The sequence below is a fragment of the Zea mays genome, chromosome 4, assembly GCF_902167145.1.
Source record: "Zea mays cultivar B73 chromosome 4, Zm-B73-REFERENCE-NAM-5.0, whole genome shotgun sequence".
NCBI lineage: Eukaryota > Viridiplantae > Streptophyta > Magnoliopsida > Poales > Poaceae > Zea > Zea mays.
The window spans coordinates 207,499,536-207,525,089 of record NC_050099.1 but is presented as its reverse complement, the minus strand read 5'-3'; the positions used below and the strand labels follow the sequence as shown (position 1 = coordinate 207,525,089).

The following is a 25,554-nucleotide window of genomic DNA, read 5'->3' as shown; positions in this document are numbered from 1 at the left end:
GTGCTGGTTGTTGGTTGCACATGTCACTTTCTTCTACCCTCTACTCTACTCTCTTCTCTCTCAGTTTGCTGCTCCATTAATCATAGACAAGCTACTTATACAATATATATATGGTACGTCCCTTTCTACTACCAGTACCAGCTGCTATACTATACTGCTCCCAGTTCTTCCTGCCCTGCTGTGCTGGTTCCCAATCCTCACACTGATTGTGGCCTTCCAGTTCTTGTGGTCTCTCAACCAGCATCTGATACCCAATTCCTCGCACAAACCTGCCACACGCAATGTCCAAGACCGAGAGCAGGAAGCTGTCGGACGACTATGAGGTCGCGGAGGTCCTCGGCCGAGGCGGATTCTCGATCGTGAGGCGGGGAGTGAGCAAGTCAGAGGGGAAGGCGGCTCAACAGGTCGCCATAAAGACCCTGCGAAGGCTGGGCCCGGCCACCACGACCGGCGGGAGCACGCTGCCGCCGCAGCAAGGCTCAAATAAGGGCGGCGGCCTGGTTCCGACGTGGAAGCAGGTGTCGTCCATCTCCGACGCGCTGCTCACCAACGAGATCCTCGTGATGCGGCGGATCGTGGAGGCCGTGGCGCCGCACCCCAACGTCATCGCGCTGCACGACGTGTACGAGGACGCGCGCGGCGTGCACCTGGTCCTGGAGCTCTGCTCGGGCGGCGAGCTGTTCGACCGGATCGTGGGGCGCGACCGCCACTACTCGGAGTTCGACGCGGCGGGCGTCGTCCGCCAGATCGCGCGCGGGCTGCAGGCGCTCCACGGCGCGGGCGTCGTGCACCGGGACCTCAAGCCCGAGAACTGCCTCTTCGCCGACAGGGGCGAGGCCTCCACGCTCAAGATCATGGATTTCGGCCTCAGCTCCGTCGAGGACTTCAGCGACCCCGTCGTCACCCTGTTCGGCTCGATCGACTACGTCTCGCCGGAGGCCCTCTCGAGGCAGGATGTCTCGGCTGCCAGCGACATGTGGTCTGTTGGGGTGATTCTGTATATCCTCTTGTCCGGGTATGTAAATATGTAATGTTTGATCAATCAACCTTCCTTGTGATTCTCTCTCCTGCTGAATTCCGCCTGGTGCGATTACGTTACGACAGATGCCCGCCGTTCCATGCACCAACTAATCGAGAGAAGCAGCAGAGGATACTGCAGGTGAGTCTTGCTTTGCTGTGTCCAGTGAGTCTCTGGACATGTTGCTCCGTTTGAGTTCAGAGCTGTCCCGAAGCATCTGCATGTTTCATGAGGAGCATCATTCAAGAAACCTGATGGATCTTACTTACAGTAATTAACATGTTGGCTCACCTGTAGTGGAGCTGGGAACCAAATTAAGTTCTTTATATATATGAAACCATCTTTGATACCATATGTCAGATGTCACATTCATGAACGTAGTGCAGTTCAGACGTCCATTCACTTCTGGCCTCAATGGTATATGCTCTTCCAACCTAAACTGTATTTAAAAGAAGAGAACCTGCCTGGGCCTAGGCAAGAGATTTTGGAGCAACAGTTTCATAGCATGGAAATTGGACCATTTTCTTCAACAAATGAGGTTTCAGTAATCTAGAACTGTATCTGAATTACATGATGGTGTACTCTAAACTGCTTACATTTACATGCTTCAGCAAAGAAGGCATTGATGGTCATAAACTGCTGTCTCTAATGGCGTACGTGTGCTATCGCTCTCCTTTCAGGGAGAGTTCAGTTTCCAGGACCATACATGGAAGACAATCTCTTCATCAGCCAAAGAACTGATCTCCAGTCTTCTCTCTGTTGAGCCTTACAAGAGGCCAACAGCAAGTGACGTATGTCCCTTCTTCCACCCACATTGCCATACACTGGCCAATCTATGTCACACACAGCTGCGCTTACTGAATCCGTGGACTTTGTTGTCTTTTGTGTCATCTGGACCAGCTGCTGGGGCATCCTTGGGTGATAGGGGACTGCGCGAAGCAGGACCTCATGGACGCGGAGGTCGTGACGAAGCTGCAGAGGTTCAACGCCAGAAGGAAGCTGCGGGCGGCGGCGATCGCCAGCGTGCTCAGCAGCAAGGTGGCGCTGCGGACGAAGCGGCTGCGGAACCTGCTGGGACGGCATGACCTGAGCTCCGAGGAGCTCGACAACCTGCGGGCTCACTTTGCACGGATGTGAGTACGATATGCTGGTATATATATTACCCCTTAGCAATGAGATGCATGACAGCATGGGGTGGTCGTGGATCACGACGGCTGCTGGTGGTTGCAGATGCGCCGACGGCGAGAACGCGACGCTGGCGGAGTTCGAGCAGGTGCTGAGGGCGATGAGGCTGGAGGCGCTGGTCCCGCTGGCGCCGCGCGTGTTCGACCTGTTCGACAACAACCGCGACGGCACGGTGGACATGAGGGAGATCCTGTGCGGGCTGTCCAGCCTCCGCAACTCCCGCGGCGACGACGCGCTCCGGCTCTGCTTCCAGGTGCCATGAAAACGCAGTGCCTTTCTCCCATCTCTCTCTCTCGACGTACGTATGCTATCCTCTTTGGTGATCACATACTGAATGACAAATGGCGTGGCAGATGTACGACGCCGACCGCTCCGGGTGCATAAGCAAGGACGAGCTGGCGTCGATGCTGCGAGTAAGAAGCCCCGTCCGTCCTTCTCCTTCATGTAGGATATGTTTCCGCCCCTGCTTGGGGAACTGCTTGGACGGTCACAGGTGCAGGAGTTGTTGTGTTGTGATGGTGTTTGGTGTCGCATGCAGGCGCTGCCCGAGGAGTGCCTTCCGGGCGACATCACGGAGCCCGGGAAGCTGGACGAGGTGTTCGACGAGATGGACGCCAACGGCGACGGCAAGGTGAGCTTCGAGGAGTTCAAGGCGGCCATGCAGAAGGACAGCGCCCTCCAGGACGTCGTCCTCTCGTCCCTCCGGCCGCCGCCGCCGCCATAGCTAGACGGGGAGAGAGATTCCAACTCGTTCAACTTCATTCCCACGAGAACGCACCATTGATTACAGTACCGTTCGAATCATTTAATCAGTCTCCGGCATGTGCCGTTGTCCGATCCGGCCGGCTAGCTGTTGGAAACTACGGGTCGTGGGAAAGCCTCGATGGATCCTGCTAGATATGGCTGTGCTGTTATGTGTTTCTGGATCCTGCTAGATTAGCTGGCTGTGTTGTTATGGGTGGCGGCCACAGATGTTTTTTTTACATATGGCTAGTTTAGAAGTTACAAAATCGAAAGGGGTTCGAGAGGCTAAAATCACTTCCTTATTCAACTTTGAATGGAGGAGATTTTAGTCCCTCCAATTCACTTCGGTTTTTGTACTCCTAAACTAGCTTTTAAGGTAGAAAAATAAACGTGTCAAGAGTGGTGAAATCACATGTGGCAAAAAAGACACGACGCTGTCAAATTTTGAAAGGATAAAAAAGGATAACGGTAAGCTATTTTGTATTGTACTTATCAATGTTGTTATGGTGTCGCCTAGGCGACGTCTAGGCGTGTTTTTGACTTAGAGGGTGTTTGGTTAGAGGGACTAAAGATTAGTCTCTAGTTTTTAGTCACATTTAGTCCTTTTTTGCCAAACACTAGGACTAAAATGATTTAGTCTTTAGTACTTCACATATGTGCTAAAAGGGACTAAACCATATTAATTCCATATTTACCCCTCATTTAGTTCAATTGTACGAATAGCAGGAGAATGTTAAAGGCTATTTTAGTCTTCTTATGAGTCATTTAGTATATACCTACTATTTTTAGACACTAGAACCAAACATGTTAGGGACTAAACTTTAGTCCCCTAACTAAACTTTAGTCCCTAGACTAAAGAAACCAAACATGGCCTTAGGCGTCTCGCTCGCCACGCCTTGGCTAGATATGGCGTCGCCTAGTGTCGCCTTGGCGTCTGATTTGTCAACGCGGACGCCACACCGCCGAAACGAGGTTGCGCGCATGCGGGAAACAGGAGGGCGCGGCAAGCGCTCACGCTTTTGGAGCGTGTACACCTCTCGCACGCGCACACCCTTTCCTGCAGCACGCCAAATCGAGAGAGTGGGAGGGAAAGAGAGGGAAGAGAGGAAGAGAAGACAAAAGAGGGCGGCGCTAGCAGCTACAGTCCGCGCGGTCGTCCGCCTCCATCCGACCGTCAGCCTCCATTCGCCCCTCCGATTGGAGTTCCACCCGCCGATTTGCCCTTCGATTGGAGCGGATTCGCCCCTCCGATTGGATCCCCGCCCATCGATCCACACCTTCGGCCTCCCTGCTAGCGTCCTTCCCATCGGATCAAAGCTACTCTTCTTGCACCTTCTTCCTCTGTTCTCTCTGTTCTGAATCTCTTGGATATACTGCCTGCTTGCTTGTGCTTGCCTCTTGGACTTTGACTTGTGCTCGTGCTTGAGCTAGTTATTTGTGCTAGTCTGTTAGGTGTTGATGGTCACTCCAGTGTGCTCGTGCTTGAGTTGATATATAGTGCTTTGCTGCCCTCGTGTGTCTTACTGCTGCGGTGCTGCCTGTCTGCTGCTGCCTGCCTTAGTGCCTTACTGCCCTGGTGTGTAGTCCCATTTTTCATGCTGCTGCTGCTGCCTGTCTGCCTGCCTCATGTGATTTGGATCACCCTGCGTCCCTGCCTTACTGCCTTAGTGCTTGCCTTACTGCCTCATGTGCTTTGGATCACCCTCCTATTTTTTATGCAGCAGCAGCACTAACTAAAATCAATTAATGGCTAGCCCATCTTCTGGCAACAATGGCAACTATGATCCAAAGACAGAAAAAACAAGGAAGGCTAGCTCAAATGATTCAGGTTGGAAGTATGGTTATTGGGCAAATTTGAAAAATAGGGATCAAGTGACATGCAACCTTTGTGACACCACAGTTTCTAGAGGGATAAAAAGGCTAAAGCAGCATCTAGAAGGTGGCTATGAAGATACAAAGATATGTTCAAAGACCACTACTGCAATTATAAAGGAGATGAGGGATTATTGGAAATCCAATAGAAGGAAAAGAGCTATTTTCCTAGATGATAATGAGCAGCAAGAGGAGGAGGAGGATGTAATGGTGGTGGATGCAACAGCTGAATCTGTTCAAGTTCAACAAGATGCGCCTATAGAATCCCAAGGCTCTAAGGTACAACCAAGTCCAGGGACTGCAGCCAATCAAAGACGTGCAACATATCTGTATAAGACTCCAACATCAATCAAGACCAAGGCAAATCAAGCAAGCAAGCAAAACTCAATTGTGGAGATGCTTCGGAAATCACCTAAAGATGTAGTTGATGAAAGGCGTAAAGGGTGTTCTCAACCCACAATTCCAGCCAAGATGAAGTCCAAAGAGGAGAAGGATTATGTGGATATGCAATGGGCTTTGTGGTTTTATGAATGCGGTGTGCCATTTAATGCAGCAGCAGCAACACAATTTCATGTTGCTGTTGAGGCTGAAAGGGAAATGTGCTCTTGGGCCATTTCTATTATGTTTTGGTGATTAGATGCCCAACACATAGAGTTTATGACCTTATTGAGCTAACAGTCAAAGAGATGCAAATGGAAAAGCAAGGTATGATTCTAGCCTTAGTAAATTGTTTTTGGTACTAACATTATTCTACTAAGTGCTAGGAATCTTCTCAAAGAAGGAGAAATTGAATTGGAGAATTCTGGCTAAGGAAAGCTAGACTTGCACCAGCCTGTGGTGCACCGGACAGTGTCCAGTGCCTAGGCTAGCGCCCCGGCGAACATGTCGCTCTCGGGAAAATGCTGAGGACACCATGGCTACAATTCACCGGACTATCCGGTGTTCCAGCCGCGCGCCCAGCCAATGGTCGACCGCGCGATCAACGGGTGACGCGTGGCTCAGCCAACAGTCAAAAGGTCGCACCGGACTGTTCAGTGTGCCACCGGACTGTCCGGTGTGCTATGGGGCCGATGGCTACAACGGTAGGCTTTGCTAGAAAAGCAAGGGAATCATGCACTGTTCATTGTCCGGTGGTGCACCAGACTGTCCAGTGTGCCCAATGACAGAAGGCAACCAGAGCCTTCCAAATGGAACTCAAACGAATCCTAGCTACCTTAGGGCTATAAAAGGGACCCCTAGGCGCATGGAGTAGTACACCAAGCACTCTTTGAACATCCAACAACACCGAGACATCGGATTCACGCCTTTGCTTTAGTAGATTGAGATTTGGGCACTTGTGTTGAGTTGTAACTCCGTTGTGCTGCCTTTGTGCTCTTCTCTCTCATTTTGTGTGCATGAGTCACTGCAAGTTTGCCTCGTGTGTGTGGTTCTATTCCCTCCCTTACTCTTGTGGTTTAATCGTGATCAAATTTTGTAAGGGTGAGAGACTCCAAATTGTGGAGATTCCTCACAAAGGGAAAACTTGAGATAAGGAAGAAAACTGTGGTACTCAAGTTTGATCTTTGGATCACTTGAGAGGGATTGAGTGCAATCCTTGACCGAAGGAGGTCACCACAACGTGGAGTAGGCATTGGCTGAACCACGGGATAAAATCATTGTGTCACTTATGCATCTTTCTCTGTGATTGTTTTCTTCCATAAAGTTCTCACTTGCTCACTTGCACTATTGTTTCTAAGTTCAATACATATTCTAAAGGAATAATCAAGTGAAGAATTCTCTCCTCTCTATTCATATCACCTTGCTTTTGATCTCACTAACATTTATTATAAACCAACTTTGTGTTGTTTAGACTTGATTTTTACTGGATCACCTATTCACCCCCCCCCCCCCCCCTCTAGGTGCTCTCAGAGGCAACTTCCTAGTTTGGTTCAGGCTATAAGACTCCATCTCCATATCAACTTGGACAACCATTGCTTAAGGATGTTGTGAAATTGACAAGTACTATGAGGGAGGAACATGAGAGGGCATGGAATCATTATGGTTGTACGCTTATGTCAGATGGATGGTCTGATAGGAGGGGGAGACATTTGATCAAATTCCTTGTGAATAGTCTAGAGGGGACATACTTCTTAGAGTCTGTGGATGCATCAAGTGAAGTTCATGATGCATTTATGCTTGCTGATTTATTAGGGAAGAAAATTGGTGACAAGCCCACTCACTCAGGCTCAAACAATAAGAAGAAAGATGGGAAGAAGAAGATGTGCATCAAGAAGATCATCTACTATGACAGCGACACCTCCTCCTCTTCACCAAGCGATGACAGTGACGAAGACTTGTCGTCGAAAAAGAAAACTGTTAATCAAAACTATTCTTTTGATTATTCTCGTATGCCCTACAATTGGAATGAGCATTTATTGTAGATTCCTCTTGGAAAATCCCCTCACTTTGATGGAGCAGATTGTTCTTTCTGGAGTCATAAAATGCATAGTCATTTATTCTCTCTCCATCCTAGTATCTGGGAAATAGTGGAAAATGGAATGCATTTCGATAATAGTGATAATCTCGTATTTATTAATGAGCAAATACATAAAAATGCTCAAGCTACTACTGTTTTGTTAGCATCTCTATGCAGGGATGAATACAACAAAGTCAGCGGCTTGGATAATGCCAAACAAATATGGGATACCCTCAAAATCTCTCACGAGGCTATAGATGCCACCATGATTACAAAGATGGAACTGCTGGAAGGTGAGCTTGGGATATTCATCATGAAAAGGGGAGAGGAGCCAACCGAAATGTACAACAGGCTCAAGACCCTGGTGAACAAGATCTGGAGTTATGGGAGTACAAGATGGACGGACCATGACGTCGTTCGACTTATGCTAAGGTCATTTACTGTTATTGATCCTAATCTTGTAAACCTTATTCGTGAGAATCCCAGGTACACCAAGATGACGCCCAAGGAAATGCTCGAAAAATTCTTAAGCGGTCGCATGATGGTAAAAGAAGCTAGGTACAGTAATGACATCGCCAATGGACCACTCCCACTCTATGAGGCGCAGCCCGTTGCCATCAAGGCAACAAGTAGCAAGGAGGCGCTACCTAACAAGGTGGCACAAGTAGAGGTTGTCGGGCTCGACGAGGATGAAATGGCGCTTGTAATCAAGCGCTTCAAGACCACTTTGAAGGGACGCAAGGAGTATCCCAACAAGAGTAAATCAAGGGGAAATCGATGTCATAGATTCGTGGAACCTGTATTGATCTATATGATACATGTGTTTTATGCCTTTGATCATGTTCTTTTAAGCATTTCTGTCTTTACTTATTTTGGTGCTCAAGTTATACCCTGGACCTCACGAGTCCTTATGCAATGATGCACATGATTAGGGGGAGGATGTACTACAACTTGACCCCTTTGAGACTAATATGTTTGCTTGAGTGATTTTGATATAGTCTCAAAGATGGATTGAAAGGGAACAGGTAGACTTGGACAAAGAAGAGGCTTCCACTGCATTCCGGTATCAATGTATCTTGTTCCAAGTCCCTCTTTGTGTTTTCTCATTGTCTTTGGTTTTCCTCGAGATTTTTGTGCGGCAATGAGGTTATAGGGCCAAATAGTTCTTCTGTTTTGGTGCTTAATGCCAAAGGGGACAAATTAAGGCCAAAGCAAATGGATCAACTACCACTTGTGAATTTTTCAAAAATTTAAAGTGTAAGAATACTTGGTTTTTGAAAAAAAAACCCTCTTATTGCAAAAACCGCTCTCTTGTGGGGCAGAAATTCGATTATGGGAAAAGGGGGAGTTTTTTGGTACTTGATCGTATCTAGTCTTCAAAATGGTTTTGACATAGAGAAAGGAAAATGATATTGTTTTGTGAAAACAAACCAAGTGGTGGCAAAAGTGATTCAAATATGCCAAATCCTATGTCAACTTAATTGGTCTTCATTTTGACATCAAGTTGCACTCTTTAGGTTGCATTTGAAAATATTGTTACATTTTGAATTGCTTTTTATGTGTTGACATAAATCACCAAAAAGGGGGAGATTGAAAGGGAAATGTGACCTTGGTCCATTTCTATTATGTTTTGGTGATTAGATGTCCAACACAAAGTTTATGACCTTATTGAGCTAAGAGTCAAAGAGATGCAAATGGAAAAGCAAGGTATGATTGTAGCCTTAGTAAATTGTTTTTGGTACTAACATTATTCTACTAATTGCTAGGAATCTTCTCAAAGAAGGAGAAAACGAATTGGAGAATTATGGCTAAGGCAAGTCAGACTTGCACCAGCCTATGGTGTACCGGACTATCCGGTGTGCACCAGACAGTGTCTGGTGCCCAGGCTGGCGCCCCGGTGAACAGGCCGCTCTCGGGAAAATGCTGAGGGCACCACGGCTATAATACATCGGATTGTCCGGTGTGTCAGCCGCGCGCCCAGTCAACAGTCGACCACGCGATCAGCGGGTGACACGTGGCTCAGCTAACGGTCAGAAGGTACAGTCAGGTCATAGGGCCCAACCAACAGTCGTCTAAACCTTAGATAGTGTTTGGTTGAGGAGCCAAGTAGAACGGAGTCGTTCCATCCCTGATTCTATGAACGGAGCCGCTCTGTTCTGTGTTTGGTAATCTGGAACGGAGCGGCTCTGTTTTTTGTTTGGTTGCAGAGTGAACGGAACGGAGCGTGACTGTGAGAGCGGGATGGGAACGGAGCGGGTCCGTCCGGTTGATTTTTTGGAGTGAAATGATTCCAGATCTGAGGAGAATATTCCCTAATTCGAGTCATTCCGTTCTAGTTCCTTTGTAACCAAACAACAACAAAACTAAGACAGAATAACTCTGTTCTATTTGGCTCTTCAACCAAACACTACCTTAGCTTATCGATTGCGTCCGTTGCGAGGAAGGCCTAGGCCGGTGAGGGAAACTCAGAGGAAGAAAAGAAGGAGCGGAGGTTTATGTCGTTTTTGTTTACTTTACCAGGTTAGTGAGTTTCGGTTTCGCGCTTTGTTCGCAGGCGGCGCTTAGAAGCGTGAGGATGGTCTCGGTCTCCGCCTCCGCCTCACCGTCCAAGGACGCGTCGCCGTCGAGCAGCTCCAGGAGGTAGTCCATGGGGATCGCGATGTCGTCGTCGAAGGGGTCTTCGTCGCCCCCCGCTCCTTCTCCGGCCACTGCGCACGAGGGAGACGGCGGCGGCGGCTGCTGCGTTGGTGAGCGGTCACCGACCTCCGCCTCGGACTGCCGCCGCTCGTCCTCCGCCTCCGCTCCCGTTCTTTCTGCCGCGCCGCGCACGCACCCACCAGTACCGTCGTCGTCGTCGAGCCCGCGGAGCAAGTCCGGGGTGATCACGATGTCGTCATCGAAGGGGTACTCATCGCCTCCTCCGGCCGCTGGGCACGAGGGCGACGACGCTTGCCGCTGCATCGGCGAGTGGAAACTGGTGGGTGCTGCAGCGCGCAAGCGAGGAGAAGCCGCCTCCGCGGCTGCCGTCGCGCAGTACGACAACCCTTTGCCGTCGTCGAGCAGCCACCGTAGGTACTCCGGGGGAATGACGGTGCTATCTAATGGGTCCTCGCCGCCTCCTACTGCTCCTCCTCCGGCCACTGTGGGCGACGACGGCCGCTGCTGCATGATTGAGTGGGAGTGGTGGAACTGGGAGCAGCAGAGCAGCGTTTAGCGCGGAAGCGAGACGAGGTAGAACGCCAAACGCGTGCTGCACGCTTTCCCACTTTATAAACCAACGCGTCGAGAACTAGAGATCGCGGGACATTGGGTCGACAATCAGCGGCCAAGATTGTCGTGCATGCGATTTTTTTTTTTGGGGGGGGGGGGGGGGGGGGGGGTGTCGGTCTGTTTTGAGGAGACGCCGGTTTGGCTGCATCACCTCAGCAGGAAGACGCTCATTTGACCAGAAACTTTACCATACTACATCTCAACCGTACATCACTAAATCAACATGGAGGTTTTTCCCCAACAAATACCGCAAGTTTCTGAAAGCTCCCCCAAAGCGTCGTGCATGAGATGGGACCTGAAAATTGGAACCACGATTTACAGTCAGCCCCTGTCACTGCATTAACAATAGCACAAGACAAGATACGAGGGATCAAGCCGAGAGAGCCACAACTATACAGCCTGCCTGTATACACGCTTCCTACCAAAATCTTATGTACCCAGCTTTGCTCTAAGAATGAAGCAATTGCCCAACCGAAACGGACACCAATGCGCTCGCGCCATCACCCTAAGGCAAAGAAGGAAAATCTTGTACAAAAAGAAAATCATTGCTATAGGAGCTGCTGGCTGCTACAGATGAAATAACAGTGGCTGGCCTCTAGCGCTGGAATACATGGCCGTGCCACACCGAATGGCTCGCTAACTATGAGGTTTTCCCCCTGACAGTATAAATTCCCTGTCCTCCCTTTTCTGGCCGCTCCTCTCGTATGGAGGCCTTCACCGTGCGGCCATGTTAGTTAGAAATCTCAATTGTAAATTTTGACCGGCTTTTCGTATGCGTGACGGTTCTGCAGGCAGGTAGAATCACCGGAAGAAAGTTAGGATTACATAACCGAATATGTAGTGAAGTGCACAACAAAAACAATGGGTATGTAACCGTGCATGTGAATGCCACAGTTCGAAAAACGGTCGCAGAAAATATCTGGATAGATTTCAAATGCCTTTCTTCGGTGAGAGCAACTATGAAACTAGTCTAGGCACCAGAGCTCAAACACCGATTCAACAATGAATTCCCTACATTGTCATGCAGACTAAAAGGTCCTTTAACCATTCACCAAAAACAGCAAATGCCTACAAGCAGATCTCATAATAAAGATGCGGCTATTAAGATCATAAAGCATTGCGTGTTTGCCTAAGCAAGAATGACACAGGTATGCTGCACAAAACCAACACTAGAAAATTTGGCAGCAATATTTCAGAATACCTGATTCACTGTATAGACCCTTTTTGGTGCAGTATCAGCGTGCTCTATCCCAAGATATTGCTCCCAAGCTCCGTAGACCTCTCTCCTCTGCAGTAGTCAAATGAAAAAGGTCAGCGAACAGGACGAGTGCATGGAAACTGCTACACAAGTGCGTAGGCAACATCAAACGATTCACCTGAAAGCCAGTAGGTACAACATCTGAATCCTGGAGGTAGTCTGGCCGATTCATTGATATAAATGCAAATTTCCACTGGCCACATGAATATTAACAGGTATATCAGTTCCGTAGCTGCATAATATGCAATGCAACTCATGGTACAAGAAAAGGAAAGACTGACAAGAAAAGGAATAACCATAATCCAAAAGACCCGGTAGTTACAAAAGTCAAGATCTGTTACTGAATATCACTTCACGTTATTACTTTGCTATCACAGTCCGCGAAATAATTGGCAAACTAAAATATGCGCATCTAATTCACTTGTGATGGAGGAGATTTTTTTTCTTGACATGTGGCTGGAAATCTTTTCGATTATTGATAAATTTTGATAGTAAAGTATGGTATCTGAATTCTGCCCGTTACAGAAGAACCAGATCAGAAATAGCGGTACTATTTATGAATACCAATATGTCGTCACTCCATCCATTAAAAGAAACTTCAAAAGATGGATCACCTTGGAAAATTCATCAGCAGAGACTTGCAGTTTACTCTGTATGCGCTTCTTGACTTCTGCTAAAGTCTCACCTTCATGAACGACCAAAACGAAAGGGTCTCCAAAGTTCTGAATCTGCTGTAGGTCAAAAACAATGTCAATTCTTGACACACAAAAATATCGAATAGCTATCTTCAAATATAACTCAATAATTGCACTACCTGAGTCTGATTAATATCTTTCTTGAAGTGATAAACATGAATTAGCCGATCATTTGGGCCTATATTTTTTTCCTCTTCTGGAATCTACACCAATTGATAGATGCACTTATGAGGTTACTTAGGATTTTCTAGATTGGAACCACAGCCACCAAATACAATGGACAAAACTATTACACACCTCCTCAGCACGTAGTGTCCAATATTGGTCGTTTATATTCTCTATCTTCTCATGTAGTGGAAAGATCTATGGAAAAACTTGAATTAGCAAGTAGCAATAATGAATACATTAAAACTAAATGATAGTTTTTTTATATAGAAGAATTCATTATGTTAGTTACATAATCTTTGTTCTCCAGAAAATAAAACATAAGAATCACTTTATATTGTATAATGCTCATGACGCATCATATGAAGCCCAAAGTACCTTATAGATCTTGTGGTAGAAGACTTCTAGTACACGTAGTTCAGCATTAGGACTGGACAGTTCAACCTGTTGATTAGTACAATTAAAAGCTTAATGAACCAAACCACCAAGAGAAACCTAACAAACCACTTCACAGTTGCTAGGCCATAGGGATCAATGATTTCAAGTCGTCCGACTAATCGCAATTAATCACGATTAGTCGGGTTGGTCGGTAATTAGTACACGATTTGCTGGACGACTCGACCAGACAACCTAGTCGTCCTGGTCGTCCGACTAATCGTCGACTAGGGCGACTAGTCGTCCGACTTATGTGTCCTGGTCGTCCCGGCTAGGGTTTAGTTATTGGGCCTTTTTTAGCCCATCTACAGTCACTGCACGTCTCCTCTCCTCTCCTATTATAACCTACCCGCCAACAGTCTCTGGTTCTCTGCACGTCTCCTCTCCTCTCTTGCACCGTCCCTGCAGTCCTGGACTTTGATTGCCGACGGCTACAGCACCCTGCGTCCCTGCCCCTTCTCCTGGAGTCCTGCAACCTGCTGCACTACTACAATCTCTAATTTATATAATGTATGCACTTAGTGACAGGGAACGCGGAACGACGCCGCGTACCGCGTTCCGGGAACTTCGTCCCGAAACGAGGAACGGGAACGTCGCGGAACATATCAAGAAACGGTCGCGGAACGTAGATTTTCAAGGTTAGGAACGCGTACCGTGAGGAAGCCGCGCCGCCGCGCTGCCGTCGTCCGACTCCGGTCGCCGCGCTGGGTGATGCGTCGTGCGGCCGTCGCGCTGGGACGCGCTGGGACGATGCCGCGCTGGGTGATGCGTCGTCCGGCGGCCGCGCTGGGTGATGCGTCGTCCGGCGGCCGCGCTGCCGTCGTCCGAGTCCGACCACCGCCTTGGGACCGGCCGCGCGATGGAAGGGGAAGGGAAGCGCTGGGACCGACCGCGCGATGGAAGAGGAAGGGAAGCGCTGGAACCGACCGCGCGATGGAAGAGGAAGGTAAGAGGAAGGGGAAGAGGAAGGGAAGAGGAAGGGGGAGAGGAATCGAACCGCGTGGAAGAGGAAGGGGAATCGGCCGCGCTGAAGTCTGGCCGCCCGTGGAAGAGGACCACTCTGTTCGCGCGTCGTCGGTGGAAGAGGAAGCGTAGGGTTAGGGCCGCTCGCCGCGTTGCAGTGGAGAAGAAGAAGAGGAATAGACTGGAGGATGCCGGCGGCCGGCCGCTCGCTGCGTTGCAGTGGGGGAGACGAACAGGAATGGACTGGGAGTGGACGCGTTGCAGTGGAAGAGGAATGGACTGGGTCACTGGGTCTTGGACGCGTACAGGCTACGCTATTATTTAAATAGACTTATAGACCTCCTCACAATACCGCAGTACAGTGCCACAACAGCCCAACTCAAAGTCTGAATACCGCAGTCGCAGACATGGTTTTCGGTTCTTCAAGCAAAAGAAAGCGTGCAGATGAAAAAGAAGATGATGATGTGCAAGTCATCCAAGATGTGCCTGTAGATATCCAAGATGGTGACGCAGACAACGGGGACGAAGATGGGGCTACGGCTGCGGCTACTGGTATGAGACATCCACTACTAGATGAAATTAATATTATTGGTGTTCCGAGTTCCTAAATCGTTGGGAACACGTTCCACGCATCGAATGAACGTCGATCAGCTGTATACCCCTCAACGTTCCATGTTGCTTTAACAGACGTACCGCGTTCCTCGTTCCCGTTCCTCGTTCCCAACGTTCCGGGAACCTTGTCACTAAGTGTATGCACTACTGCAGTCTCTAATTTATATAATGAGTACATGTATATTTATATATATACCTATATAAGTATAGCTACTAGTGTAGGACGACCAGGGACCGACTAGGAGTCGACTAGTCGCCCTAGTCGTCGCCTAATCGCGACTAGTCGCCTGGTCGGTCCCAGGGTTCGACCAGGCGACTAGGCAACTTGAAATCATTGATAGGGATACTGAATACAAAAAATCAATAAGATTTTACTTTTTCACTTGAACACACACGCATGTCTCTACAATATAAAGCATCAGTTTCCATGGTTTCTAAGGTTCAACGGGCATTGTGCGTCAACACACGCATATCTCTACTATATAAAGCATTAGTTTCCAAGGTTCAACAGTCATTGTGCGTCACCCTTTTCTTTCCCGCTTTATCCAAAAATAAGTTCAAATTGCACACAAGTGGTGTTCCAACCTTGGTTGTTGGCTATGATGTGCGGATACTTCACAAAACTCAAGTACCGGTGTCGGATACCGATACTTCCGAATACGTATCAGAGACGTATCGGATAATTCCATGGATTTAAATAAATAAAAAAGCCGGATACTCCTGGGACACCTCTCCGATACATGTGTGATACGTTCCAACCCTAGGCTTCGTATACACACATGCTCCTGTATCACATAGCCACTGCCTCGAAGCCGCCTCTCTATGCCTCCACTTGCGCGCCGCTAGCAGCAGCCGTTCACCGATTTGAGCCGCCACCGCCGATCTGTGGCTGCTGCCGCCGTCGTTCGCCGATTGGAGCCACCGTCGTCACCCCGTCAGTAGCCGATTGGAGCCGCCGCCGCGAGGCCTGTGGTCATCAGCCTGTCAGCTGCCGATTGGAGCCGCGGTCGCGAGGTCTGTGGGTTTTGGCCGCTTTCTTCCCTTCTTATTCTTGCTTCTCAATCTCCTCCTTTCTTCTCAATCTGCTCACTGCTAATTGTCTGGTCTTGTTAGATTCCATGGCTGCGACTTCAAATGCATCTACTGAAGCCAGTGGCATCTACTCCATTTTATATATGAGATGTGGGATACAATACAATGATAGAGAAGGTGAAGAGCGTGATCTATCGTCATGAAATTAAAGAGTAACATGAAGAATCTATCTTCTACTCTGCTGTGCATGAGATCTTGGTGAGTCGATGGACAAAAAGCAACACATCCTTGCATTGCTTGGCACACTCGCTAAATCCTAAGTATTACACTGATGCATGGATCAATGACAATGAGGTCCCCAACCAACAAGCTCCTCATAATGATGAGGAAATTTCAGAGATGAGAAAATGGTTGTTTCAGGAGGTATTTTCCTGGTGAAGAATTAATCTTTTTTCGAACACGCAGGAGAGCTTCGTATCATTATATTAAAAGTAGAAAGAAACAAGGTCTAAAATAGACCGGGGTACAACTGACGCCTTACGACGGCCTAAACGAAACTAACATAGACTGGTGAAGAATTAAAGAAGATTAAGTTGCAGTATGCTAATTTCTTTTTGTTTGGAACTGGATTCAATTCATTTGACCCAATTGAGGATAGAGGTTATATGGAACCAAAACTGTGGTGGTGGGAATTCATGGCCATTCTGCTCCAGAATTGAAAAAGTTGGCACTTAAATTACTTGGACAGCCAGCATCATCTTCCTGTGCTGAGAGAAATTGGAGTACATGTTAGAGTATATGGTTAGGCCCATGTGGCCCATGTACAAACACTATATAGCTACCCTCTAGGGTTAGCCCTAATAATACAATCATTACCTCTAACATGGTATCAGCCTAGGTTTTCCTCCGTCCCCTACAGCTACCGCCGCCGCCGCTCCTCCCCGGGCGCGCGCGCCGCCGCTCCCCTCCCATGGCTGGCGAGCAGCCTCCTCTCTCCCCATCCACCTTCCCTCCCCTCTCCTCCTGGCTGCCGCCTCTCCTGGCCACGCGGGCAGTGGTGCCGCCACCGCCGTGGGGGGCCGCGCGGGCCCTGCCGCTGCTGCGGCCGCCGTGGGTGGACGCGCCGCCTCTCCTGGCCGCGCGGGCAGTGGTGCCGCCGCCGCCGCCGTGGGTGGGCGCGCCGCCTCTCCTTGCCGCACGGGCAGTGGTGCCGCCGTGGGGGGCCGCGCGGGCCCTGCCGCTGCTGCGGCCGCCGTAGGTGGGCGGCCCCCTGGCCCCTCCCCACCCCCTCCCAGCCGCCGCTGCTGCCTCCCTACGGGTGCGCAGGCGCTGGTGGCAGGGGCGTGGGGTCCGTTCCCGCCTCCCCTGCGCTCGGACCGGCGTGGGGGGCAGGGCCCACCGCTGCGGGCACCGCCTCAGCCCTTGCGGCTGTGGCGGATGCGGTTCCCGCGGGTGTTGCCGGTCCGGAGTACCCTCCCCCGCCAATCCCCCCGTCGCTGGTCGTCGATCAACCGCCTCCTCCACCGGTCGCCCACCAGGGATACACCGTCGCCGCCCTCACCGCTGCCCGTGCGGAGCACGCGGCGCGACAGGCCCGTTTGCGGGAAGCGGCCCTCGTGTGGGAGCGCGAGGCCGCCGACGCTATCGGTGCTCAGATTGCCGCGGTGGAACAGCTCCTCGCCTCATCTGCGGCCCACGATGGCGGGGCCACCTCCTCTGACACCGTGGGCGGCGTGTACGGCGTCTCGACCGCACCGACCGTCGAAACCGGGCCCCGCACCATCCCCACGGTGCTCTGGCATGACCCGACTGACCCGCTCGTGGCTCAGCTCCACCTTCAGGCTGGGAGTGTCCAGAACATTCGCCTCATGGTTACTGTCGTCCTGGAGCCAGAGTCGCCGTCCTACGCACGCTGGCGGGACTTACTCCTCCTCACCCTTCGCTGCTACGCTCTGAATGACCACGTCCTCTGCGACCCCTCCGGCGTGGCGCCGACTGCCGCGTGGGTGCGCCTCGACATCATCGTGCTCACTTGGATCGTGGGGACGATCTCCGTTGACCTCCACAGCCTCCTCCGGAACCTTCCTCACGCTCGGGCTGCTTGGCTTGCCATCGAGGGCCAGTTCCTGGGCAACGCTGAGGCCCGAGCTCTCCGCCTCGACGCAGCCTTCCGCACCTTCGTCCAAGGGGACCTCAGCGTCAGTGAGTACTGCCGCAAGATGAAGACCATGGAGGACTCACTTGGCGATCTGGGCTGCCCCGTGGAGGACCGCATCCTAGTCCTCAACGTCCTCCGTGGCCTCAGCGATCGCTACACCCACCTCCGGTCGTTGATCATGCGCCAGCGCCCCTTCCCTACCTTCCTCCAGGTACGCGACGACCTCGCCCTGGAGATCACTCTGGGGGCTCAGGCTGCATCGATCTCAGGCCCGGGGTCCTCGTCCTCGACAACACTGGCGGCTTTCACCCCGACCTGTCCACCTACTCCGTCACAGTCTGCCCTTGGCCCTCGTCCTCCCGGGCCGAGCATGGGCGGCGGGGGTCGAAGTGGCGGAGGCGGGAGCGGTCGTCGCCACCGTGGTGGCCGCGGTGGTGGTGGTGGTTCCGGCGGTGGTGCACGTGGCAACGCACCGACGCCGGGACCCCAGCAGGGTGCGCCTTGGCCCACTTTCCACCACCCGTGGTCAGGGCGCATCTCCATGTGGCCGTTCCAGGGGCCAGGTTATGAGGCTCGTCCCCCGGCGGCCATGTTCGCTAGTGCGCAGCGAGGGTTCACCTAGCCGTCGGGGTCGCCTTCGCCTCTCCGTCACCCTGGACCTCGACGCCTGCCGCTTCGTCGTGGCCCACGACGCCGGCTACTCCACCGTCCGGGCTGGTTGGTTGGGACGCAGCCGCCCTGGCTGCCTTCCAGACTCCCACTCTAACTCCGCCGATGGGTCCCGAGTGGATCGCGAACACCGGTGCTACCTATCACACCACTCTCGACCCTGGTATACTCACCTCTGTTCGCCCTCCTTCCTCCTCTCTCCCTTCGTCCATCATGGTGGCGAATGGCTCGTGTCTTCCTGTCACATCTGAGGGTGCCGCCGGCCCTCCCGGCTCTTTTTGCATTCCCGATGTTCTTGTCGCTCCTTCTTTGGTCCACAATCTTCTTTCTATTCGTCGGTTTACTGCTGATAATTCTTGCTCTGTCGAGTTTGACTCTTCTGGTCTTACTGTGAAGGACTCGGCAACTCGGCGCCCCCTCCTCAGATGCGACAGCACCGGCCCCCTCTACACCCTTCGGCTTCCGCACGCCACATCTTTTTCGTCTTCGTCACCTGACACAGTTGCTGTTTTTGCTGCCACCACGTCTTCTACCACCTGGCATCGTCGCCTTGGTCACCCCGGACGCTATGCCTTGATGCAGCTTACTCGTAGTGCCACTATCCCATGTACTAGATCAAATGATGAGCATCTTTGTCATGCGTGCCAGTTAGGCCGCCATGTTTGTCTTCCTTCTTTCTCGCATGCTACTCATGCATTTGATCTTGTACACTGCGATTTGTGGACTTCACTTATTACCAGTATGTCAGGCTACAAATACTATCTTGTGGTGCTTGATGATTTTTCTCATTATGTGTGGAGTTTTCCTTTGCGTGCCAAGTCTGAGACTTCCCCGCCCTCCGCCACTTCTTCGTCTGGGTGTCCACTCAGTTCGGCCTCACCATTAAGGTCGTTCAGTGTGACAATGGTCGGGAGTTCGATAACTCCACCTCCCGCGACTTCTTTCTCTCCCACGGGATGCAGTTGCGGATGTCTTGCCCGTATACCTCCTCCCAGAACGGCAAGGCTGAGCGCATGATCCGCACGACCAACGACACCATCCGCACTCTTCTTCTCCAGGCGCACCTACCGGCACGTTTCTGGGCCGAGGCCCTCCACACCTCTACCTACCTCCTCAATCGTCTCCCTTCCACTGCGTGCCCGGCCCCCACTCCTCACCAGGCACTCTTCGGTACCCCTTCGCGCTATGACCACCTCCGTGTCTTCGGGTGTGCTTGCTACCCGAACACCGCTGCCACTGCTCCTCACAAGCTAGCACCCCGTTCCACCCTCTGTGTTTCTCGGGTACTCCCCGGACCACAAGGGCTACCGCTGCTTTGACCTCTCCTCTCGTCGGGTCCTCAACTCTCCCATGTGGTGTTTGATGAGTCCGTATTTCCCTACTCCACCACCACACCACCCTCCTCCGACCCTGACCTTGACCTCTTCACTCTCTTTCCGACTGACGCGGTGGTCGAGCCACCTATCCTTCCTCTCTCTGCAGGTACTCGCTCACCGCCTGTCAGTCCTACTCCCGGCCCGGTGCCTTGCCCGGGTCCGGTCGTGTCACCTCTCCGCGGAACCCCGTCTCCGATCGCCCCCGGAACGAGCGGGGGTGGTGGGACTGCACCGCCTACGGGGCCGTCAGTACCGACCCCTCCGGCCCGCTTCGCCCAACCGGTGCGAGTCTACCAGCGCCGGCTGCCGCCGTCGGGGTTCGCACCTCCACCGCCGCCGTCCCCACCGGTGCCCTCTCCAGCGGCACCGCCGGTGGCCCAGTCCTCGCCAGGGACACCTACACCTCCGCCGCGGCCACCCGCGGCACGTGTCGAGATGCCGATGTACCACCCACCGCTCCTTCACCGCGACCCGCGACACGTCCACCCGATGGTGACGCGGCACGCGGCTGGTACCCTGCCGCCCCGAGTCCTGGCGGCCACGACCGGAGACTCGCAGGTTTCTCCGGTACCCTCCTCCGTCCGCACCACCCTGCTGGAACCCCACTGGTGTCGAGCGATGGAGGAGTACGCGGCGCTCGTCGCCAACCAGACGTGGGATCTGGTGCCCCGTCCGCCCGGCACCAACGTCGTCACCGGCAAGTGGATCTGGACGCACAAGCGGCGGGCCGATGGTACCCTGGAGCGGTACAAGGCTCGCTGGGTTCTTCGGGGCTTCACTCAGCGCCCCGGAGTCGACTACGATGAGACCTTCAGCCCGGTTGTGAAGCCGGCCACCGTCCGCACGGTGCTCTCGCTGGCCCTTGCTCGCTCCTGGCCAGTTCACCAGCTCGACGTCAAGAACGCCTTTCTGCACGGCGCCCTCACCGAGATCGTCTACTGCTGTCAGCCGGCGGGGTTCGTGGACTCCTCTCGCCCTGACATGGTCTGACGGCTCAACAGGTCCCTCTACGGCCTCAAGCAGGCCCCCGGGCGTGGCACTCCAGACTGGCTACGTTCCTGGTGACACTGGGCTTCGTGGAGGCCAAGTCCGACACGTCTATGTTCGTCCACCATCATGGAGCAGAGACTGCCTACTTGCTCCTCTACGTGAATGACATTGTCCTCACCGCCTCCAGTCAGTCACTTCTTCGCTGCCTCGTCGACGCGCTTCAGCGAGAGTTTCCGGTCAAGGATCTGGGCGTGCATCACCATTTCCTGGGGGTCACTGCTGAGCCTTGCCCCTCAGGACTCCTACTTCACCAGCGGCAGTACACTCTTGACATTCTGGAGCGGGCCAAGATAATTGACTACAAGCCCTGCTCTACCCCAGTCGACACGCAGGCGAAGTTCTCTGAGGCCATGGGTGACCCAGTCGAGGACCCCACCGGGTACAGAAGTCTTGGTGGTGCCCTTCAGTACCTCACCTTCACTAGGCCGGACATCTCCTACGTCATGCAGCAGGTCTGTCTCCATATGCACGACCCCCGCGAGCCCCACCTCGCGGCTCTCAAGCGCCTCCTCCGCTACCTCCGGGGCACCGTCGACTACGAGCTACTTCTTCACCGGTCTACCTCCTCCGAGCTGGTCGTCTACACCGACGCTGACTGGGCCGGGTGCTCGGACACTCGGCGCTCCACCTCCGGCTACGCCATCTTCTTAGGCGGTAACCTGGTGTCCTAGTCGTCGAAGCGCCAGTCGGTCGTCTCCCGCTCGAGTGCCGAGGCGGAGTACCGCGTCGTGGCCAACGGCGTGGCGGAGGCTGCGTGGCTCCGGCAGCTCCTCGTCGAGCTCCACAGTCCCCTCTCCAGGAGCACGTTGGTCTACTGCGACAACGTCAGCGCCGTCTACCTCTCCACCAACCCGGTGCAGCACCAGCAGACCAAGCATGTGGAGATCGATCTACACTTCGTCCGAGATCTGGTCGCCGTCGGTGATGTTCGGGTCCTCCACGTCCCGACCACCTCCCAGTTTGCCGACATCTTCACCAAGGGTCTTCCGTCCTCGACCTTCGCCGAGTTTCGCTCCAGCCTCAACATTAGTAGTGGCTAGTTGAGTCTGTGGGGGGCTCCTATTGTGTGATGTACTTCTTTTCGAGTCCAGTCTGTAAACTCCGTTGCGACGGAAGTTTAGACTGCGGGGGGTGTTAGAGTATATGGTTAGGCCCATGTGGCCCATGTACAAACACTATATAGCTACCCTCTAGGGTTAGCCCTAATAATACAATTATTACCTCTAACAGTACATATGGGCTGATCCATAGTTCATTGAGAAATAGGTTCAATTCTATCTCAATTTATTTGACATTCATTATGGACATACATGTATGAATTTTGATTCCTAAAGCAGATTTGCAAATTAATTGTAGGCTAAATCTTGGACGTGCTGAGGATTTGGTTTTCACACACACCAAAACTTGTGTCTTCTTTCTAGAAAAACTGATGAATACCGCAGTGGTCCATCAGCAATGTGGGATGTTGGAGCTGACACTTTTGAAGCTGATTTTGAGGGTGGTGCTGATTTTCTTGAGCAAGCTGATATGTCTCTTGATGAGCCAGAACTTGAAGAAAGATTGTTTGAAGATCTTGGGGCATTGGATTTGGCCGAAGATGCAGAACCAACTGAAGAAGAATGAAATCTAGTTTTGCACTTTTGCTGCACAGCAACAGCCGCTGCCTGCTACTTTTGTCATTTTGTGCACTGCTTTGAGTGAAGGCTGCAGCAGCAGAGATACCGTTGCTGCAACTATCACATACGATCGAAGCAGTTTTCGTTATTTATTATGTGATATTGTGGTCTGTTACTGTTAGAACTTGAAGACTGAACACTGAAGTTTCTAGGTTTGATGGTGTTAGAGTACCCGTCTAGGGTTTTGGGGTTAGCCCCTTGTAATTACCGCCGCCCTTGTGTAATGGGTCTGGCCCAACATCTGTTGATATATATATCAGTCACAACCCTAGTTAGGGTTAGGGTTTCCCATTCCAACTTAGTACCAGATCTGGTTCCTCTTTTTTCCTCTCTTCTCCCACCCATAGCCACCACCGAGCATCCCCTGGCTGGCCACCGCCCCAGCTCCCCAGGGCCACCGTCGCCGCCTGGCTACTGTCCCCTGCCCCCTCATCTTCTTCCCCAAGGCGCAGGGCCGCCACCGTCGCCTAGTCAGACCGTCGCCGCAGCTGCCTTCTCGCTGGGCCGCCGTAGTCGCAGCTGCCTCTTCTCCCCTGGACGCGCCTGCCGCGACCTCTGGCCGGCCCCGCCTCCACCTGTGTTGCCGCCAGCTGCCCTAGTCGTGCCCCACGCCCCTAGGCCGCCGCCGGTCGCGCCACTGCCCCTGGCCGTGCCCCCAGGCGCCGTCTCCGCACCCGTCCTTCTGCTTCCGGCGCTGTTAGCCAGCCACCGAGAGCTCCTCCGCATCCTAGCCACGGGGCTCATCTCCCTTGGCCCCCTGTTTAGTCCCGTGCGGACCTCCACCCAATGTCATGGTTGCGATCCCGTTTCCCGCTGCTCTTCCACCCTACATTGCCGCTCCCGGCACTTCCTCCAGTATTCTGCCACCCTCGGTGCCTCCGGCTCCGCCCAGTTCGGTTGTGGTCGTTGTGCGCGTCCTCCTTCACGACGACCACCTTGTCTAGGGCATTTTCGTGTCCTTCGACCAGGCTATGAAGCTTGTTCTCTGAGACTGCGTCGAGCTCCACCCCCAAGCCGACCGTCACGTGCACGGACCCACTGTCTTCCTCTGTGTTGCGATCGCCTCCCTGGCAATCGAGCCTTCGTTGCCCCCCTCCCCTCCTAGTGCCTCTGTCGGGGCACCTCCTTGGCCCTCTCCGCGCACACCATACCTTCGCCACCACCTCCCTCACCACCGATTGGGGTGGTCGACTCTGGCGCCTCCTTCCACACTACTGCTAGCTCATTATCTCACTCCCATCCTCCACACCCCTCCCATCCTCCCTCTATCGTTGTGGGCAACGGTTCCACCCTCCCGGTCACCTCAGTAGGTGCATCGGTTCTTCTAGGACCGTTTTACCTCAATGACGTCCTCGTTGCTCCCTGTCTGACTCATCCTCTTCTCTCGGTTCGTCATTTCACTAGTGACAACTCTCTATGGAGTTCGATCCCTAGGGGCTCACCATACGCCACCTCCCCACGCGTGTTGTGCTCGCTCGCTGTGCAAGCTTCGGCCCCCTCTGCTCTCTTCACTTGCCCTCCACTCCCCCACCAACGTAGCCTCATCCAATGCTCTTGCTACTACCACCACCTCAGTCGTTTAGCATCGTCGCCTTGGGCACCCTGGACCTGACGTGATGTCCCAGCTTTCCAGATGCTCAGACATCTCCAATACCCGGGGCTCCTCTGAGCGCCTCTGTCATGATTGTCAGCTCGGCCGTCACTCTCGTCTTCCTTTTTCCACTTCCACGTCCAAGGTTGTTTAGGCATTTGATCTTGTCCATTGTGATCACTAGACTTCTCCTATCCTCAGCCTCTCTGGTTACAAATACTACCTGGTCATTCTGGACGACTACTCCCATTTTCTTTGGACTTTCCATCTTCGTCTAAAGTCTGACACGTTCACCACCCTCACCCACTTCTCTATCGGGGTCTCCACCGAGTTTCGTCGCCTGGTCCGTGCCCTCCAGTGTGATAATGGCCGCGAGTTCGACAACAACGCCTCTCGCTCCTTATTCACCCATGGCGACTAGTTGCGTCTCTCGTGCCCCTACACCTCTCCCAAGAACGGCTGGGCTGAATGTATCATTCGCACCACCACCATGATCCACTGCCTTCTCTTCCAGGCATCTCTCCCTGCCAGCTACTGGGCATAAGCCCTACACACCGCCACACATCTCCTCAACCACCTCCCCTCGAAAGTGGTGGGCCACCCTACTCCCCACTTTGCCTTGTACGGCACAACCCCCTCCTACGACCACATGTGTGTGTACGGCTGTGCCTGCTATCCTAACACTTCCGCCACCACTCCTCATAAGCTATCTCCTCGCTCCACTCGTTGCCTCTTCCTTGGCTACTCCCTTGACCACAAGGAGTATCGTTGCCTTTACCTCCTCTCCCACCGCATCATCATCAACCGTCTCGTCGTTTTCGACGAAGCTGTTTTCCCTTGCTGGCTCCTCCCCACCCACCAATCTCGACTCCCTCCTTGAGTCCAATCCGGTTTCCCCTCCACCCTAGGCGCTCCACCATGCGCCATTGCCCGCACCACGCGCGACCTCCACGCCTCCGCTCACGCTTATTCCCGCGCCACGCGTGGCCCCGTCGACCCCGCATGTTCCACGCGCACCCTGTCGACCATGCCTGCGCCCCACGCGGTCCCAACGACCACGTATGCGCCATTCGCGACCCCGTCGACAAACGCGGGCCGCTTTGCCGACCCCGCCTTCGTCTACCACCGCCGCGTGTGCGCCACTCCCTCGGCGCCCACTGACCCGGGCCCGTCGACAAGTGTGAGTCGCTTCGCCGACTACGCCGTCATCTATCACTGCCGCGAGCAGGCCATGCCTGTGGCTCCCGACGTCCCAGCTATCCGCTCCGAGCCGCCTGTGTACCACCCGGTCGCCATCCACCACGACCCCGGAGACGTCCACCCGATGGTT

At 52.9% G+C, this 25,554-nt stretch overlaps 2 protein-coding genes across 25 annotated transcripts in view; one reads left to right on the top strand and one right to left on the bottom strand.

Moving 5' to 3' along the window:
* The first annotated feature begins 281 nt into the window (after positions 1-281).
* Positions 282-2,927, top strand: LOC732824 (calcium/calmodulin dependent protein kinase-like). The gene is made up of 7 exons (NM_001112436.1): positions 282-1,015; positions 1,105-1,159; positions 1,699-1,809; positions 1,919-2,151; positions 2,249-2,456; positions 2,557-2,616; positions 2,742-2,927. The coding sequence occupies exons 1-7, from the start codon at positions 282-284 to the stop codon at positions 2,925-2,927; spliced, it is 1,587 nt and encodes a 528-aa protein (NP_001105906.1).
* A 7,800-nt stretch (positions 2,928-10,727) lies between these two features.
* LOC100381748 (Ubiquitin carboxyl-terminal hydrolase 13) overlaps positions 10,728-25,554 on the bottom strand; it is a 47,563-nt gene continuing 32,736 nt past the window's right edge. For 7 of the 24 annotated variants that reach the window (XM_008679280.4, XM_008679283.3, XM_035967017.1 and 4 more), the window contains 7 exons: positions 13,041-13,106; positions 12,795-12,860; positions 12,617-12,700; positions 12,417-12,533; positions 11,921-11,995; positions 11,746-11,832; positions 10,728-10,839 (listed from right to left, as the gene is read on the bottom strand). In XM_008679280.4, the coding sequence (XP_008677502.1) occupies positions 10,744-10,839; positions 11,746-11,832; positions 11,921-11,995; positions 12,417-12,533; positions 12,617-12,700; positions 12,795-12,860; positions 13,041-13,106 (591 nt within the window). In that variant the 3' untranslated portion in view covers positions 10,728-10,743. The other 17 variants (XM_008679289.4, XM_020551632.3, XM_008679284.4 and 14 more) reach the window with 5 other exon arrangements.

What these genes read in the sequence shown, in the direction of transcription:
- LOC732824 (NM_001112436.1), top strand. Translation starts at nt 282, where the DNA reads ATGTCCAAGACCGAGAGCAGGAAGCTGTCGGACGACTATGAGGTCGCG. An exon ending in CTGTATATCCTCTTGTCCGG is followed by an intron (nt 1,016 to 1,104) that starts GTATGTAAATAT and finishes ACGTTACGACAG; the next exon opens with ATGCCCGCCGTTCCATGCAC. An exon ending in CGCTCCGGCTCTGCTTCCAG is followed by an intron (nt 2,457 to 2,556) that starts GTGCCATGAAAA and finishes ATGGCGTGGCAG; the next exon opens with ATGTACGACGCCGACCGCTC.